This window comes from Pongo abelii, chromosome 20, assembly GCF_028885655.2.
Source record: "Pongo abelii isolate AG06213 chromosome 20, NHGRI_mPonAbe1-v2.0_pri, whole genome shotgun sequence".
NCBI lineage: Eukaryota > Metazoa > Chordata > Mammalia > Primates > Hominidae > Pongo > Pongo abelii.
In genome coordinates, this window is record NC_072005.2 from 18,909,501 (window position 1) to 18,926,767 (window position 17,267).

Below are 17,267 nucleotides of genomic sequence, written 5' to 3' on the forward strand. Positions count from 1 at the left end.
TTTTCTCCTCTGTGTGGGTCCACTCTTTTGGCCCAGCTGAACTAATCTCTTGTGTTTTTTGAGACAAAGTCTCCCTTTGTTGCCGAGGCTAGAGTGAAGTGGAGCTATCTTGGCTCACTGCAACCTCCACCTCCTGGGTTCAAGTGATTTTCCTGCCTCAGCCTCCCGAGTAGCTGGAATTACAGGCGTGTGCCACCACATCTGGCTAACTTTTTTTGTATTTTTAGTCTAGACGGGGTTTCACCATGTTGGCCAGGCTGGTCTCAAACTCCTGACCTCAGGTGATCTGCCCGTCTCTGCCTACAAAAGTGTAGGGATTACAGTCATGACCCAGTGCCCAGCCTGTTTTTTTTTTTTTTTTGGTTTTTCTTTTTTTTTTTTGAGACAGGGTCTTGCTCTGTCACCAGGCTGGAGTGCAGTGGCATTATCATAGCTCACTGCAGCCTCCATCTCCCAGGCTCAAGCAATCCTCCTGTCTCAGCCTTCTGAGTAGCTGCGATTATAAGCAGGCACCACCACGCCCAGGTAATTTTTTTATTTTTAGTAGAGATTAAATCTCGCTATGTTGCCCAGGCTGGTCTCGAGCTCCTGGGCTCAAATGATCCTCCTGCCTCGGCCTCCCAAGTGCTGGGATTACAGGCATGAGCCACAACACCCAGCCTGCCCTGAACCAATCTTGATGGCCAGCACAATGGGCTATGCTGATTGGCCAAGACTTCCACCTTAGGGAGGGGTGTTTGCGTGGTGGGAGAGTGGTGAGACCAGCCATTCACATCTCACAGACTGAAAGTCAGAACCAGTGTTCCCCAAATAAGGGTTGTTAACACTAAAAAGTTGAGGGAGTGGGGTTGGGGGAAGAATATGCTTGTTAGGCAAAAAGTAGAGGAGTTTACCAAAGTGCGCAAAATCATATCAAGAAGGAAGATGGCTGGGCACGGTGGCTCACGTCTGTAATCCCAGCACTTTGGGAGGCCGAGGCGGGCGGATCACCTGAGGTCAGAAGTTCAAGACCAGCCTGGCCAACATGGTGAAACCCTGTCTCTACTAAAAATACAAAAATTAGCCGGGTGTGGTGGTAGGTGCCTGTAATTCCAGCTACTTGGGAGGCTGAGGCAGGAGAATCACTTGAACCCTACAGGCAGAGGTTGCAGTGAGCTGAGTCTGCGCCACTGCACTCCAGCCTGGGCCACAGAGACTCCGTCTCAAAAAAAAAAATCCCATAAAAATTAGCTGGGCATCACGGTTCATGCCTGTAATCCCAGCTTCTTGGGAGGCTGAGGTAGGAGAATCGCTTGAACCTGAGAGGCGGAGATTGCAGTGAGCCAAGGTCGCGCCACTGCACTCCAGCCTGGGCGACAGAGTGAGACTCTGTCTCAAAACAAAGATAAAGTAGGGCAGTGGCAATGTCCAAGGCATTTCAAATGAAAATATATATATATATATATATATATATATTTAACATGGGCATTTTATTACCTGTTGTAAAGCATGAATCAAAGCATGTTTGGAAGATATCAGCATCCCCTCCAGCCATCCTCAGTCCAATAAAATGTGTGCTTGTTGTGCCATTAGAGCCACCATGAATTCCCCCAGCTGACCTTCCTAGCTTCCACCTAGCCCATGCTCTGAAATCCCTGCAGCCTCCTGAATATAAACTTTCAATATTGGTAGTTGGGGGTCCCTCTCTTGAGGGAGGGAGGGTTAGAGTCCCTTCTGCGTCCCTGGCTTACCACCCTGACATCGGGGAGTCTCTGCTCCTTCCTTCACTGCTGAGTCTTGATAGGATTTCTGGACCCTTCTGTTAGCACCTTGTTGCAAAATAGAGATCCTTGAACAAGACTGGACTGGAGAAGTATGCAGAGGGAAGGCTGAAGCTCTGTAACTCCAGTTCTTTGGGCTCAGGTATCCAGAGAATAGCAATATGCCCATTGCAAGGGAATGGGAAAAAATAGTCGTTGGCTACACATGGTGGCTCACGCCTGTAATCCCAGCACTTAGGGAGGGCGAGGCTGGTGGATCACCTGAGGTCAGGAGTTCAAGACCAGCCTGGCCAACATGGTCTGTAGTCTCTACTAAAAATACAAAAATTAGCTGGGCGTGATGGCGCCTGCCCGTAATCCTAGCTACTGGAGAGGCTGAGGCAGGAGAATGGCTTGAACCTGGGAGGAGGAGGTTGCAGTGAGCCGAGATCGCACCCACTGCATTCCAGTCTGGGCGACAAGGGCAAAACTCGGTCTCAAGGAAAAAAAAAAGAAAGAAAGTCGTTAAGGGCAACAGCTAGGTTTATGGACTGAGGGGGCCGATTGCAGTGTTCAGGTCTTAGCTAAGATAACTTTCCGCCTCCCTGTCTGTGGTGTCTGCAGGAGCCTCCCTCCCTAATGTGGTTCTGTGGCTGGCCACTGGTCTTAGTTACCGCATCACATTTACCTCCATCTGAAAAGTTCTTGGTTATTTGTGTGCTATGTCTGCCCCCTCTCTGACTATATACACTCCACAAGGGCAGGGATCACCTCTGCTTGTTCACGCCTGTACCCCAGTTTGCCTGGCACATAGTAGGTGCTCTGTAAATATTCCTTGAATGAATGAATGCATGAGTGACCAACGCCCTAGTCTGTTTTCAGAGCTCTTAGTCCAAACCCAGCTTCAACTTGGGGTACTACCAATCCTTGCGTGGGGGGGTGCCTGGCACCACCCTTGTGAATTGGGAGGATCTGGGTCAGGCCGTCTCCCTCTTGGGGGCTCCAGTGCCCCAGCCGATCCGCGGTCCTTGTCAAACAGCCCCGCGGCCGCTGTCCAGCGGGCCAGGAGGCGGATCACTGCGCCGGCGCTGAAATTTCCACTCGCGCCCCACTGCCCTTCCCGCGGGCCCCGAGCGCGCGCCGGGGCGCGCGCATGCGCCTTCGCCCCCGCGCCGCGCGCCGCTCCTGTGCGCCTGCGCCGCGCTCACGACCGCCGGCGCGCCTGCGCACTGCTCGCCAACCGTGGGCCCAGCCGACGCTTGCGCGGTGGCACGGGCGAGTGGGGGGGCGAGGAGGTGGAGGAGGAGGAGGAGGAGGAGGAGGTGGCGGCGAGAAGATGGCGACTTCGAACAATCCGCGGAAATTCAGCGAGAAGATCGCGCTGCACAATCAGAAGCAGGCGGAGGAGACGGCGGCCTTCGAGGAGGTCATGAAGGACCTGAGCCTGACGCGGGCCGCGCGGGTAAGGGGGCTGCCCGCGCCGACCCTTCAGGGCCGGCGGAGGGAGGGAGGGGGCGCGTGTCCGGCGCGTGCACGGGGCGGGGTGGGGGGGGCGCGGCGGGGGCGGGGCGCGCGCGGCGGGGGCGGGGCTTGGCACGGCCCGAGGGGGACAGGTGTCCCCACGCCCCGGGCGTCGTGGGCGGGACAGGTGACCCCACATCATCCATACCTGATGGGGTACAGGTGCCCCCACATCACTGCTCCCTGGAGGAGACGGGGCCTCTACATCATTACTACTAGGAGGGAACAGGTGCCAGTACCTCGTCGTTACCTGACAGGGGACAGGTGTTCCTACATCATTGTTACCCGAGGGGGACAGGTGCCCCACATTATTACTACCTGGAAGGGACAGGTGCCCCCGCATCATTGCTACCTGGGGGGCAGGATGACACAGGTGTATGAGCTGGGTGCTGCTTGCAAGCACCATTGGTAGCTGGGGGTGAGGGTGCAAGTGCCCCCGCATCCTTGCTACCTGGGAGGGACAGATGCCCTCCCATTCTTGCTACCTGAGGGGGACTGGTGTCTCTACGTCTTGGTTACCTGTGCCTTTACTCCCTGGGTGTTGGGGGAGGAACAGATGTCCCCACTTGCAGAGCTGAGGTGGGACAGGGATCTCTCCCTCTTGGACAGCTGAGGGAATGGTCAGATCCTGTCCCCCAGGGGGTCCAGAGGGGGGCCAAGAAGGCAGATTGTGCTCAGTCCTGGAACTTGGAGTGGAGACAGCTGCCCCTTCTCCATGTAGCCCATATGGTGGGGACCAGGTGATGTTCCTCCCAGTGGAACAGGGGATGCTGACCACAGCCCCTGCCCTCTCAGGACCAGGGCGGAGGGCCAGGTCTGCCTCAGGTGGCTGGGCACATTTGGTGTGCAGGGGCAGGCCAGGTTCTGCCAGGCTCCTGGCTGGCAGAGCAGATACCCTGCAAATCTCACCTGGGAAGTTGCTGTGGGCCGGGAGCAGGGGCTTGATTGGGGCTGGTGTCTGAGCAGGGCAAGGCACCCGAGTTCCTCAGGCCTCAGTTTCTTCCCTTGTCAGGCATTCTAGCAATACCTTCCTCTTGGGTCAGGGTGGTGAGCACACTTTGCAAAGGTGATGATGAATCTCCACTTTGTTCTTGCAGTGTGGTGAGACCTCTCTCCTGCATCCTGGGGCCTTGAGGAGGGTTTGGGTGGGCTTTGCAGATGCTCATATCCCTGGTTTCCAGATTCAGCCACTGATGTGACTGGCTCAGGTGGACTTAACCTCAGTCTCTGATTCCTTAGGTAGCAGTTTCAGGCTGTGTTACTTTGTAACTAGTTGTTTGTTTCTCTGAGAGATTGTGACCTTATAGACTAGGATTTGTGTCTTCATTTCTGTGTTGTTAATGATTGGGAGCTCGCTGTCAGCCAGGTACTGCTTTAGGCATGCTCAGTGAGTGTGCCACATCTGTCCTCCCAGCTCCAAGCAGCTACATTCTTGCTCAGGATGTAGAGAAAGAGATGGCTGGTGAATGAATGAATGAAGAAAAAAAAGAAGAAAATGGCCAGGTGCGGCGGCTCATGCCTGTAATCCCAGCACTTTGGAAGGCTGAGGCAGTGGATCACCTGAGGTCAGGAGTTCGAGACCAGCCTGGCCAACGTGGTGAAACCCTGTCTCTACTAAAAATATAAAAATTAGCTGGGCGTGGTGGTAGGTACCTGTAATCCCAGCTACTGGGGAGGTTGAGGCGGGAGAATCACTTGAACCCGGGAGATGGAGGTTGCAGTGAGCCGAGATCACGCCACTGTACTCCAGCCTGGGTGACAAGAGTGAAACTCCATTTCCAAAAAAGAAAATAAGAAGAAAGTGTGCAACTTGAGCATCCTTCCACGTGAGTGTCCCCCACATATCAGGGCTTCTGAGGCAGGAGTGGCCACTTCTTTTTGTCTCCAGCACATGGTGTGTGCTGGCATGCAGTTGTTGTCAAATGTTTGCAGTGTGACCGGAAGAAAGGGGTCACAGTAGGTTCATGGGTGTCACTCTGATTAGAAGTCCAGTTTCTGCGTGGGATTGGAAATAGATTATTGTTGTTGAAAACATCTCTTTAAAATAATAGCTTTATTGAGATATGATTCACACATCATACAATTTACTTGTTTAAAGTGTACAGTTTGGTGGTTTTTAGTATATTCACAGAGTTGTGCAACCAACCCTATTTTGTAATTCCAGAACATTTTTTATCCACCCAGAAAGAAACCCCGTCCCCATTAACAGTCACTCCCCATTCCCCCTCCCCTAGCCCCTGGCAAGCACTAAGCTGTCTTCTGTCTCTGTGGGTTTTCCTATTCTGGGCATTTTATATAAATGGAATCACACAACACGTGGCCTTTTGTGACTGGCATCTTTCACTCAGCATCATGTTTTCGAGGTTCATCTCTGTAGTATCATGGACCAGTGCTTCGTTCCTTTTTATGGTCAAGTAATATTCCGTTGTATGGATATGTTTTATTTGTTTATCCATTCATCGATCGATGAATTTAGAAAAATTCTGAGGCCAGGTGCAGTGGCTCACACTTGTAATCCCAGCACTTTGGGAGGCCGAGGTGAGTGGATGACCTGAGGTCAGGAGTTCGAGACCAGCCTGGCCAACTTGGTGAAACCTGTCTCTACTAAAAATACAAAAATTAGTCGGGTGTGGTGGCACGTGCCTGTAATCCCAGCTACTCGGGAGGCTTAGACAGAAGAATCGCTTGAACCTGGGAGGTGGAGGTTGCAGTGAGCTGAGATTGTGTCACTGTACACCAGGCTGGGCAACAGAGTGAGACTCCATCTCAAAACAAAAACAAAAACAAAAAAGATTCTGAAGATATGCAGGTAGCAGTTCTTTCAGCCCTGGAAACCATTTCCCATCTTCCTTATCATCTGGGGTCAGGAGAGCATGGGCTGTGGGCAGAGGTGAGCTCACACTAGATTTTTAGACACCAAGCATTGTTCTCTTTCCGGGGCAGGGGGTGATTCTGCCCCCCAGGGGACACTTGGTGGTGTCTGGAGACATTTTGGGTCATCATGATTAGGGGGTGCTCCTAGCATCTGGTGGGTGGAGGCTGGGATGCTGCCCAGCCCCTACAGTGCACAAGATGGCCCCATCATGTGAAATAATCTGGCCCCGGATGGCAACAGTGCCAAGACTGAGAAACTTTTTTTTGTTTTTTGAGATAGACTCTTGCTCTGTTGCCCAGGCTGGAGTGCAGTGGCGCAGTCTTGGCTCACTGCAACCTCTGCCTCGTGGGTTCAAGTGATTCTCCTGCCTCAGCCTCCCGAGTAGCTGGGATTACAGGCATCTGCCACCATGCCCGGTTAATTTTTGTATTTGTAGCAGAGATGGGGTTTGTAGTAGAGACCATGTTGGCCAGGCTGGTCTCGAACTCCTGACCTCAGGTGATCCGGCCACCTCGGCCTCCCAAATTGCTGGGATTACAGATGTGAGCCACTGTGCCCAGCCAAGGCTGAGAAACTTTTGATTAGAGGTGTAACAGTGAGGTGGGCCAGAGTGTGAGCTTTGCACCTGGTCAGGTAGAGTTCCATCCTTTGCTCCCACCTGTATGGCTGTACCATCTCTGGCAGGCTGCGACCAGGGTGGGCAAGCTTATTCCCAGCTTGACTGGCCACTGCACAGTCCAAGTGGCATGTCCGCCGTGCCTGGAGCAGGTGAATGAACCTATATCGTGTGGGCTTCCCTCCTGCAGCCATGGCGCGCTGCCTCCCATACTGTAGACAGCAGGGGTTTGGCCACACCTGCAGCCAGGTGAGGCATGGTCCGGTCAGCACGTGCTCCTCTCCTGTGAATTCCAAAGGACAGCATGTCACTCATGCGTGTCTGTTCACAGTTGCCGGTGGTGATGGCACCTCAGGTGTCTTGCTGCTGCTGTGGAAGGCCAGTCAGCAGATGTTTGGCTAGAAGACAGGGACCTCACCAGGGCACAAGCACCGAAGGGTCGGGGGACAGGGCGTAAAGTCGGGAGACTGTTTGCAGGTCTTGGGGCGGAGGGGTGGGTGTGTGGGCGTTCCCTCCCACTCTTAGGCTTGGGTCAGCATGACAGGCAGGCTGTCTATGGCGCTCTGCTGTGTGACACTGGGTGGGTTTCTCAACCCCTCTGGGCCGTAGAATCCTGACTTGTAAAGTTGGGGCAGCGCGTTCATTCCATCAAATGACAATTTTCATTGTCTGGCATGTCTCAAGAGACTGTGGGGTGCTGGGGCTCCTGCAGTGTACAGGGCATATGGGGCTGTGTTCTTGGGGAGCCAGCATGGTTTTAGGGGGGACAGGAGAGCATCGATGCATCCGAATGAAGCAGACGCCCTCAGAAGGTGGCACATGCTGGGAGAGAAGTGGCACAGCCACGTGCTAGGAGTGGCTGGGACAGGGGTGACACAGCATCCCCAGAGAGCAGGGAAGAGCACTTCAGATCCGGGACAGGCACAGTCAGACCCTTGTGGTGGGAATGACTTGGCGAGTTTGAGAATGGGTGGAAAGCGGGCAGGAGGGCAGGTGAGGCTGCAAGAGCTTGGATCTCCCCTGAGGGAGGGGTCTGGGAAGCCTCCCTCCTTGCTTTGTTTGTTTGTTTGTTTTGAGAAGGAGCCCCCCCGTTACCCAGGCTGGAGTGCGGTGGTGCAATCTTGGCTCACTGCAACCTCCGCCTCCTGGGTTCAAGCGATTCTTCTGCCTCAGCCTCCCAAGTAGCTGGAATTACAGGCATGCACCACCACGCCCGAGTAATTTTGCATTTTTAGTAGAGACGGGATTTCTCCATGTTGGTCAGGCTGGTCTTGAACTCCCGACCTCAGGTGATCCGCCCACCTCGGCCTCCCAGAATGTTGGGATTACAGGTGTGAGCCACGGTGCCTGGCCTCGCTTGTTTTTGTAACAGCTTTATTGAGATGTCATTTCCATGGCATTCCACCACTCAGTGGCTTTTAGTATATTCACATTTGCACAGCCAACACCAGTCAACTTGAGAACATTTCGTACCCCCAGAAGGAGACCCTGTCCCCATCAACAGTTACTTCCCACTCCCCCTTGCCCAGCCCCTGGCAGTCACAAATCTGCTTTGCTTTCTTTCTTTCTTTCTTTTTTTTTTTTGGAGACATAGTCTTAACTCTGTCACCCAGTCTGGAGTGCAGTGGCACAATCTCAGCTCACCACAACCTCTGCCTCCCGGGTTCGAGTGATTCTCCTGCCTCAGCCTCCTGAGTAGCTGGGATTACAGGCAGGTGCCACCACACCCAGCTAGTTTTTGTATTTTTTAGTAGAGACAGGGTTTTGCCACGTTGGGCAGGCTGGTCTCGAACTCCTGACCTCAAGTGATCACCCGCCTCAGCCTCCCAAAGTGCTGCGATTGCAGGCGTGAGCCACCACACCTGGTCTACTAATCTGGTTTCTGTCTCTATGGATTTGCCTGTTCTGGACATTTCATATCAACAGAATCCTACACGGTGAGGTGAATCCTGCACCACGAAGCCTTTTGTGTCTGCCTTCTTTTACTTAGCATAGTGACTTCAAGCCTCTAACTTGGATCAGTGCTTCATATCTTTCTTTTCTTTTTCTTTCTTTTTTTTTTTTTTTTTTTCTGAGACAGAGTCTTGCTCTGTCTCCCATGCTGGAGTGTAGTAGCACAATCATGGCTCACTGCAACCTCTGCCTCCCGAGTTCAAGCGATTCTCCTGCCTCAGCCTCCTGAGTAGCTGGGATTACAGGCGCCCGCACCACACCCTGCTAAGTTTTGTATTTTTAGTAGAGACGGGGTTTCTCCATGTTGGCCAGGCTGGTCTTGAACTCCTGACCTCAGGTGATCCACCCGCCTCAGCCTCCCAAAATGCTGAGATTACAGGCGTGAACCACTGTGCCTGGCCTTCATTTATTTCTTAAAATTGGTGGCATGGACAGATGCAGTGGCTCATGCCTGTAACCCTGGCACTTTGGGAGGCCAAGGAGGTGGGCAGATCACCTGAGGTTGGGAGTTTGAGACCAGCCTGGCCAACATGGTGAAACCCCATCTCTACTAAAAATACAAAAATTAGCTGGGTGTGGTGGCGCCCGCCTGTAATCCTAGCTACTTGGGAGGCTGAGGCAGAGAATTGCTTGATCCCGGGAGGCGGAGGTTGCAGTGAGCCGAGATTACGCCACTGTGCTCCAGCCTGGGCGACAGAGTGAGACTCCATCTCAAAAAAAAAATTAATGGCAATGTATATATACGTAACATAACACTTACCATTTCCACCTTTTTTTAAGTGTAAAATTCAGTGGCGTTAAGTTTATTCCCAGTGTGGTGCACCGTCACCGGCATGGCTCAGTAATAGTTCATGTCATATTCCATGGTGTGGGTCTACCCCGTTTTGTCCATTCATCTGGCCATGAACACGGGTTGTTTCCACCTTTGGCTGTCGTGAATCACGCTGCTGTTGGCATCTTTGTCCACGTTTTTGGGTGGATGTATGTCTTCATTTCTCAGAGCATGTGCTGGGGAGTGGAGTTGCCGGGTCCTCTGGTAACTCTCCATTTATCCATTTGAGGACGTCGTGTGTCTTAGGAGGATAGCTGTGGCTGTGAGTGGGATGGGTGTGGTGTGAGCAGCCGCTGCAGGTGTCCAGATCAGGGGGAATGATGGCTGGAGCAAGGGGGTGACAGAGCGAGTGGATTTGGTGGCATTTCTGCAGCAGAGCCACCCAGATGTGCTGGAGGATTGGATGTTGGGGGTGAGGGAAGGGGAAGGGGGGCGTGTCATCTGCTTGCCAGGGGTTCAGGACATTGGGGATTCCTCGTATAACTGATCATTGACGACCTCAGACAGCAACACCTGGGCCAGAAAGGTACGCAGGCAAGACAGTCACGGTGGCATGGCCAGGGCTGAAGGAGGGCACTCTCCTGCTGTTACCTACTGTGAAGCTGGAGTAAAACAGGCCCCTGGGCTGCAGGCACAGCGCAGTGGTGGCTCAGGTTAGCTGAGTGTGGAGCCCACCCCCGGGTCCTAGCTTTGGCGCCGTTTGTTTCTGTGCCGGCTGCTTCAGCTGTCTGCTGCCATCTGCAGCCTCCGTATACAGGCAGGACTCCCTGAGCTGCTCCCTGAACAGAAGGTGAGGCAAGCCACCCTTATCCTCATCACTCCCTGGGCCCCTCCAAAAAGCTAAGCTGTCTCAGTACTCCCCAGGTTGTGAGCTGCACGCCCTGCAGCAGGCTGAATGGTGGCCCCTAAAAAACATCTGCTCACCTTCTAGCCCTGTAACCTGTGAATTGGACCTTAGTTGGTAAAAAGGTTTCTGTAGATGTCATTAAGGTAAGGATCTGGAGATGAGATCATCCTGGGGGGTGGCCCTAAATCTGGTGACTGGTATCCTTATGAAGAGTGGGCTATGGCTGGGCACAGTGGCTCACTCCTATAATCCCAGCACTTTGGGAGGCTGGGGTGGGCGGATCACGAGGTCAGGAGATCGAGACCATCCTGGCTAACATGGCGAAACCCCGTCTTTACTAAAAATACAAAAAAATTAGCCGGGTGTGGTGGTGAGCACCTGTAGTCCCAGCTACTCGGGAGGCTGAGGCAGGAGAATGGCGTGAACCTGGGAGGCAGAGCTTGCAGTGAGCCGAGATCACGCCACTGCGCTCGAGCCTGGATGACAGAGCGAGACTCCGTCTCAAAAAAAAAAATAAAAATAAAATAAAATGAAGAGTGGGCTGGGAGTGGCGATGCACGCCTTTAATCCCAGAGTTTTCGGAGGCTGAGGCAGGAGGATTGTTTGAGCCCAGGAGTTTGAGGTTACAGTGAATTATGATCACTCCAGCGTGGGTGACAGAGTGAGATCCTGTCTCAAAAAAAAAAAAAAGAAAAAGAAATAGATGGAGGGGGACCAGGCACAGTGGCTCACGCCTGTAATCCCAACATTTTGAGAGGCTGAGATGGGACGATAACTTGAAGCCAGGAGTTTGAGACCAGCCTGGGCCACAAAGTGAGAACTCATCTCTATGAAAAAAAATTTTTTTTTAATTAGCTGGGTGTGGTGGCGTGCACCTGTAGTCCCAGCCACTTGGGAGGGTGAAGCGGGAGGATCGCTTGAGCCCAAGAGTTAAGGCTGTGGTGAGCCATGATTGTACCACTGCACTCCAGCTGGGGTGAAAGAGTGAGACCCTTTTCTCCAAAAAAAAAAAAAAAAAAAAAAGAGACAAGAAAGGACACAGAGACACAGGGGAGAGGACCATGTGACAACGGAGGCAGAGATTGGAGCAATGTGGTCACAAGCCAAGGAATGCCTGGAGCCCCCAGAAACTGAAAGGGATAGGAAGGGTCTTCCCCTAGAGCCTCTGGAGGAAGCATGGGCCTGCCAGTTCCTTTTTTTTTTGAGATGGAGTCTCACTCTGTCGCCCATGTTGGAGTGCAGTGGCGTGATCTTGGCTCACTGCAACCTCCTTCTCCCGGATTCAAGCGATCCTCCTGCCTCAGCCTCCTGAGTAACTGGGATTACAGGCTCCTGCCACCACGCCTGGGTAATTTTTGTATTTTCAGTAGAGATGGGTTTCATCCTATTGGCCAGGCTGATCTCGAACTCCTGGCCTCAAATGATCCACCTGCTTCGGCCTCCCAATGTGCTGGGATTACAGGTGTGAGCCACCGCGCTCGGTCTTCCGCACCCCCACTCTTAGGACACAATCCAAACCCGAACATTGAGCTCCTACACTCCGACCCCGACCCTGTGGTCCTGATCCTCCACCCCAGGCCCTGCTCTTGCTGTCTCCCTCTGTCTCATCCAGTGTAGAGCAAGGGCCCCTGCTCCTAAAAAGGGCTGAATGAAGGGTCCACTCCGGGCCTCGGTGGTAACCCCACACAAAACCTGCGGAGCCAGCTGGAGCCGGCTGGACTTATGCATCTGCAAGTGGCCGCAGCCCTGTCCTGATGTGAAGTCCACAAGGTTACCTGGTGCTACAGGCTCTGTCAGGCCCGGGGGTCCTTGCCACTGGCTGAAGTCACAAATGACCACAAAGTGAGGGGCATGAAAAACAGAAATTAATTCCCTCATCGTCATCAATATCATGAAACCCCCGTCTCTACTGAAAATACAAAAATTAGCTGGGCATGGTGGCATTCGCCTGTAATCCCAGCTACTCAGGAGGCTGAGACAGGAGAATTGCTTGAACTTGGGAGGTGGAGGTTGCTGTAAGCAGAGATCGTGCCATTGCACTCCAGCCTGGGCAACAAGAGTGAAACTCTGTCTCAAAAAAAAGTGGTTAGGGTGTGCAGCGACCAGGTCCACCTGCTCTGGGGAATCTGGGAGGGCTCCCTGGACCCTCAGGGTGTGTGAAACCGGGGGCTGCAGGGCTGGGTGAGGAGCAGATGTCCCTGGCTCAGGAACAGGCATGGCACTTGTGGCTCTGCAGTTAGAAATTCATTTTTCTGGGCCGGGCGCAGTGGCTCACGCCTGTAATCCCAGCACTTTGGGTGGCCGAGGCAGGCGGATCACAAGGTCAGGAGATAGAGACCATCCTGGCTAACACGGTGAAACCCTGTCTCTACTAAAAATACAAAAAATTAGCCGGGCGTGGTGGCATGTGCCTGTAGTCCCAGCTACTCGGGAGGCTGAGACAGGAGAATCGCTTGAACCTGGGAGGTGGAGGTTGCAGTGAGCCAAGATCGTGCCGCTGCACTCCAGCCTGGGCGACAGAGCGAGACTCCGTCTCAAAAAAAAAAAAAAAAAAAAAAGAAATTCATTTTTTGTCCGGGTATGGTAGCTCACGCCTGTAATCCTAGTATTTTGGGAGGCCGAGGTGGGCAGATCACGAGGTCAAGAGATCGAGATCACCCTGGGCAACATAGTGAAACTCCGTCTTTACTAAAAATACAAAAATTAGCCAGGCGTGGTGGTGTGCACCTGTAGTCCCAACTACTTGGGAGGGTGAGGCAAGAGAATTGCTTGAACCAGGGTGGTGGAGGTTGCAGTGAGCCGAGATTGTGCCACTGCACTCCAGCCTGGGTGACAGAGTGAGACTCTGTCTCAAAAAAAAAAAAAAAAAAAAAAAATTCTTTTTTCATGGCTTGCCAGCACCTACCACCAAACGTGCAATCAAGACAGGTTTTACCAAGGAGCCTAACTCTTTTTTTTTTTTTTTTTGAAACAGACTTTCTGTCTGTCGCCCAGGCTAGAGTGCAGTGGTGCAATCTCAGCTCACTGCAAGTTCCGCCTCCTGGGTTCACGCCATTCTCCTGCCTCAGCCTCCTGAGTAGCTGGGACTACAGGCGCCCGCCACCACTCCCGGCTACTTTTTTTTTGTATTTTTAGTAGAGACAGGGTTTCACCATGTTCGCCAGGATGGTCTTGATCTGATCTCGTGATCCACCCGCCTCGACCTCCCAAAGTGCTGGGATTACAGGCGTGAGCCACCATGCCCGGCCCGCTTAACTCTTACTGTTTGCAGGCACACTGATGTACTCTGTTTTGTTCTAATAAGAAAATTAGCCTGGGCCGGGTGGGCACAGTGGCTCACACCTGTCATCCCAGCGCTTTGGGAGGCCAAGGCAGGCGGACCACCTGAGGTCAGGAGTTCGAGCCAGCCTGGCCAACATGGTAAAACCCTGTCTCTACTAAAATACAAAAATTAGCTGGGCATGGTGGCGGGCACCTGTAACCCCAGCTATTCTGGAGGCTGAGGCAGGAGAATCGCTTGAACCTGAAAGGCGGAGGTTGCAGTGAGCTGAGATTGCACCACTGTACTCCCCGGCCTGGGTAACAGAGCGAGACTCCGTCTCAGAAAAAAAAAAAAAAAAAAAAAATTAGGCTGGCATGGTGGCTCATGCCTGTGGTCCCAGCTACTTGGGAGGCTGAGGCCAGAGGTTCTCTTGAGCCTAGGAGCTTGAGGCTGCAGTGAACTACGATCGCGCCACTTCGCTCCAGCCTGGCCAACAGAGAGACTCCATCTCAAAAAAAAAAAAAAAAAAAGAAGAAACGAAGAAAAAAAAAAAGTACCAGTTGGGACCCACTAAATTGATGACTTACTAATCCAGAGCTCTGTAAGCTACGTCTCTTTATTTTATTAGAACATGGGCACAACCATTTATTCATTTTCTGTGGCTGCTTTTGTGGGACAACAGCATAGTCCCATGCAACAGAGATCATACGGTCCAGTGTGGCTTTGACCTCCTGGGCTCTAGCAATCCTCCCACCTCAGCCCCCTGAGTAGCTGGGACCACAGGTGTTAGCCACCATGCCCGGCTAATTTTTTTATTTTTTGTAGAGACAGGGTCTTCTCCCTGTGTTGTCCAGGCTGGTCTCAAACTCCTGTGCTCAAGTAGTTGTCCCATCTTGGCCTCCCAGAGTGTTGGGATCACAGGTGTGAGTCACTGCGCCAGGCGCATCTGGCCCTTCACAGAAGGGATTGGCCGACCTCTGGGACTCCCACACAGTTTGAAACCCACTGACCTCAAGTGTTAACGAAGATCAGCTGCAGGGGCTGGGGATGGTTAGCAAGGAGAGTGAGGTTGGCGGCAGTTCTCCCACTTTCAGCAACTTCTTTTTTTTTTTTTTTTTTTGAGAGAGGGGGTCTTGCTCCTGTAAGATCTTGGCTCACTGCAACCTCTGCCTCCTGGGTTCAAGTGATTCTCCTGCCTCAGCCTCCCAAGTAGTGGAGACTATAGACACGCGCCACCACGCCCGGCCAATTTTTGTATTTTTAGTAGAGATGAGGTTTCACCATGTTGGCCAGGCTACTCTCCAACTCCTGACATCAAGTGATCTGCCCACCTCGGCCTCCTAAAGTGCTGGGATCACAGGCATGAGCCAACGCATCCAGCTAATTTTTGTACTTTTGGTGGAGATGGGGGTTTCGCCATGTTTGCCAGGCTGGTCTCGAACTCCTGGTCTCGAGATCTGCCCACCTTGGCCTCCCAAAGTGCTGGGATTACAGATGTGAGCCACTGCGCCGGGCCTGGGGATTTCTTTTTTTAAATGGGACTCTGTAAAATGCCATATGGACAGCACGAGTGGGGTCTGCCTTGGGGAGAGACTGGCCTGAACCCAGGGTCAGGGAAACATCAAAATCCACAGGTTATTCCGTGCAGAGTAGGGGGCTCACTTGGGGCCGATTCTGCCCCCAGGGGCATTTGGCAACTTTTGGGGACATTTGTGGTTGTCACGATGGGGGATGGGGTGCTACTGGCATCCAGTGGGCAGAGACTGAGGATACTGGTCAACACTACAGTACACACAGCCAGGCACGGTGGCCCATGCCTGTAATCCCAGCACTTTGGGAGGCTGAGACGGGCGGATCACGAGGTCAGGAGATCGAGACCATCCTGGCTAACACGGTGAAACCCCGTGCCAATACGGAAAATTGGCTGGGCGTGGTGGCGGGCGCCTGTGGTCCCAGCTACTCGGGAGGGTGAGGCAGGAGAATGGCATGAACCCGGGAGGCGGAGCTTGTGAGCTTGTGGTGAGCCGAGATCACATCACTGCACTCCAGCCTGGGCGACAGAGTGAGACTCCATCTCAAAAAAAAAAAACAAAAAAAAAACAACACTACAGTACACAGGACAGCCCCCACCACGGGAAATTATCCAGCCCTAAGTGTCAGCAGCATCACAGTCCAGAAGCCCTGGTGTCGGGCCCTGTGTGTGCCGGGAGCATGCAGGTGCAGAGGGGTGGGTGGAGGCTGCTGGCTACATGAGATGCAAACCTGGATCCTGCAGTACATGACTGCTCCAGGCAGCTGGTGGCATCCTCCCGGGTTTACAGAGTGGGAGACAGGCCCGGAGAGCGAATGTCATAGAGCGCTAGAGTGGAGAGGCTGCCATCTGACCCAGGTTGGACTAACCCCGCAGCCTGTGTGTTTCTGCCGTGTCACGGAGTTCTGGGAGTTAGCCGGCTGGTCAGGGTGGGGCAGGGCGGTTCAGGCTGCTGGAAGCCTGTGTGCCGAGGAAGTGGCCCTCAGAGCAGGTACGACAGTGGGTGGAGGGCCTGGAGCCAGGCCCTGCCATGTGAAGCCATGGAAGGTTCTAGTGGGATGGCAATGTGAGTGACAGTGGGGGTCCAGGGAGTGGCAGGAACTGGCCTTGCTAGAATCCATGTATTTGTGCATAGTGGATTGTTGCAGTAACTCATGAGAAAGGGCCTGTTGCCTGCCCCCATGGCACAGATGAGAAATTGAGGCACAGGAGGTCACATGGCTGATGGTGGGAGGAGGAGCTGGGACTTGAACCCGTGTCTGACTCCAAGGCCCATGTGGAGGACCTTGTTGTACGCTGAGCCTCAGTTCATGTTCATCTGTTGAGAAGCATAGAGGTCGTCCCTGGTTTTTCTCAACCTAAACATTCCTTGTGTTTGTCCCAGTGCATGTACTGGGGGAGTCGGAGCCTCTCCAAGGTGCCTGCCTGGGAATGGCCCCACCGGTGTGTCCCTGAGCCCCCTGCAGTAGGGAGGAGGGCGAGCAGCTGGAGGTGTGCCACTCACGGAGGAAGACTCGGGGCATTTAGGAGGTGATGGTGACAGGGATTATTGGGAGGGTGGGTGGGGGAACTCCCAGGCTGCAGTGTGGGAACCAGAATCACAGGGGAGGGGTGGGGGGTAGGAGAGTCCTGCTTCACCTTGGAGCTCATGGGATAGAACACACCCCCACTTTATTTCTAGTTGGGGTATGTCTCTGACCTCCAACAGGTCCTGCATGGCCCCTGGGTGGAGGTGGGTGCCCTGTTCTTCTGGGTGTGGCTGTGGTGCCAGCAGCTGGATGGGGGTCCAGGTGTGTAAAGAACTGCCGCGCACCTTGAGGGCCAGGGATGCCCGAGAGCCAATGTTTATTATTTGCCAACTGGAAACGAAGCGTGGCCGGGGCCTCCTCCTTGGGGTTCTTGCATGGAAGGATTCAGAAGCACTTGGCACCGGGGGGAGCAGCCCCATCGGTGCCCAGCCAGGGCCACACAGTCAGCCTCAGCCCCCACCTCACTTCCTTCTGGGCGAGTTTAGACCTGGGAGGCCTCTTTTTTTTTTTGGAGTGCCGTGGTGCGATCTCAGCTTAGCAACCTCTGCCTCTCGTGTTCAAG

At 53.4% G+C, this 17,267-nt stretch overlaps 1 protein-coding gene across 15 annotated transcripts in view; it reads left to right on the forward strand.

Annotated features, from left to right (window-relative positions):
* Positions 1-2,981: 2,981 nt before the first annotated feature.
* The window catches only part of CRTC1 (CREB regulated transcription coactivator 1), a 95,353-nt gene continuing 81,067 nt past the window's right edge, over positions 2,982-17,267 (forward strand). For 12 of the 15 annotated variants that reach the window (XM_024236653.3, XM_024236655.3, XM_054539955.2 and 9 more), the window contains exon 1: positions 3,011-3,201. In XM_024236653.3, the coding sequence (XP_024092421.3) occupies positions 3,076-3,201 (126 nt within the window). In that variant the 5' untranslated portion in view covers positions 3,011-3,075. Of the gene's footprint in view, positions 3,202-17,267 lie in introns of all 15 variants that reach the window. The other 3 variants (XM_054539954.2, XM_024236654.3, XM_063719380.1) reach the window with 1 other exon arrangement.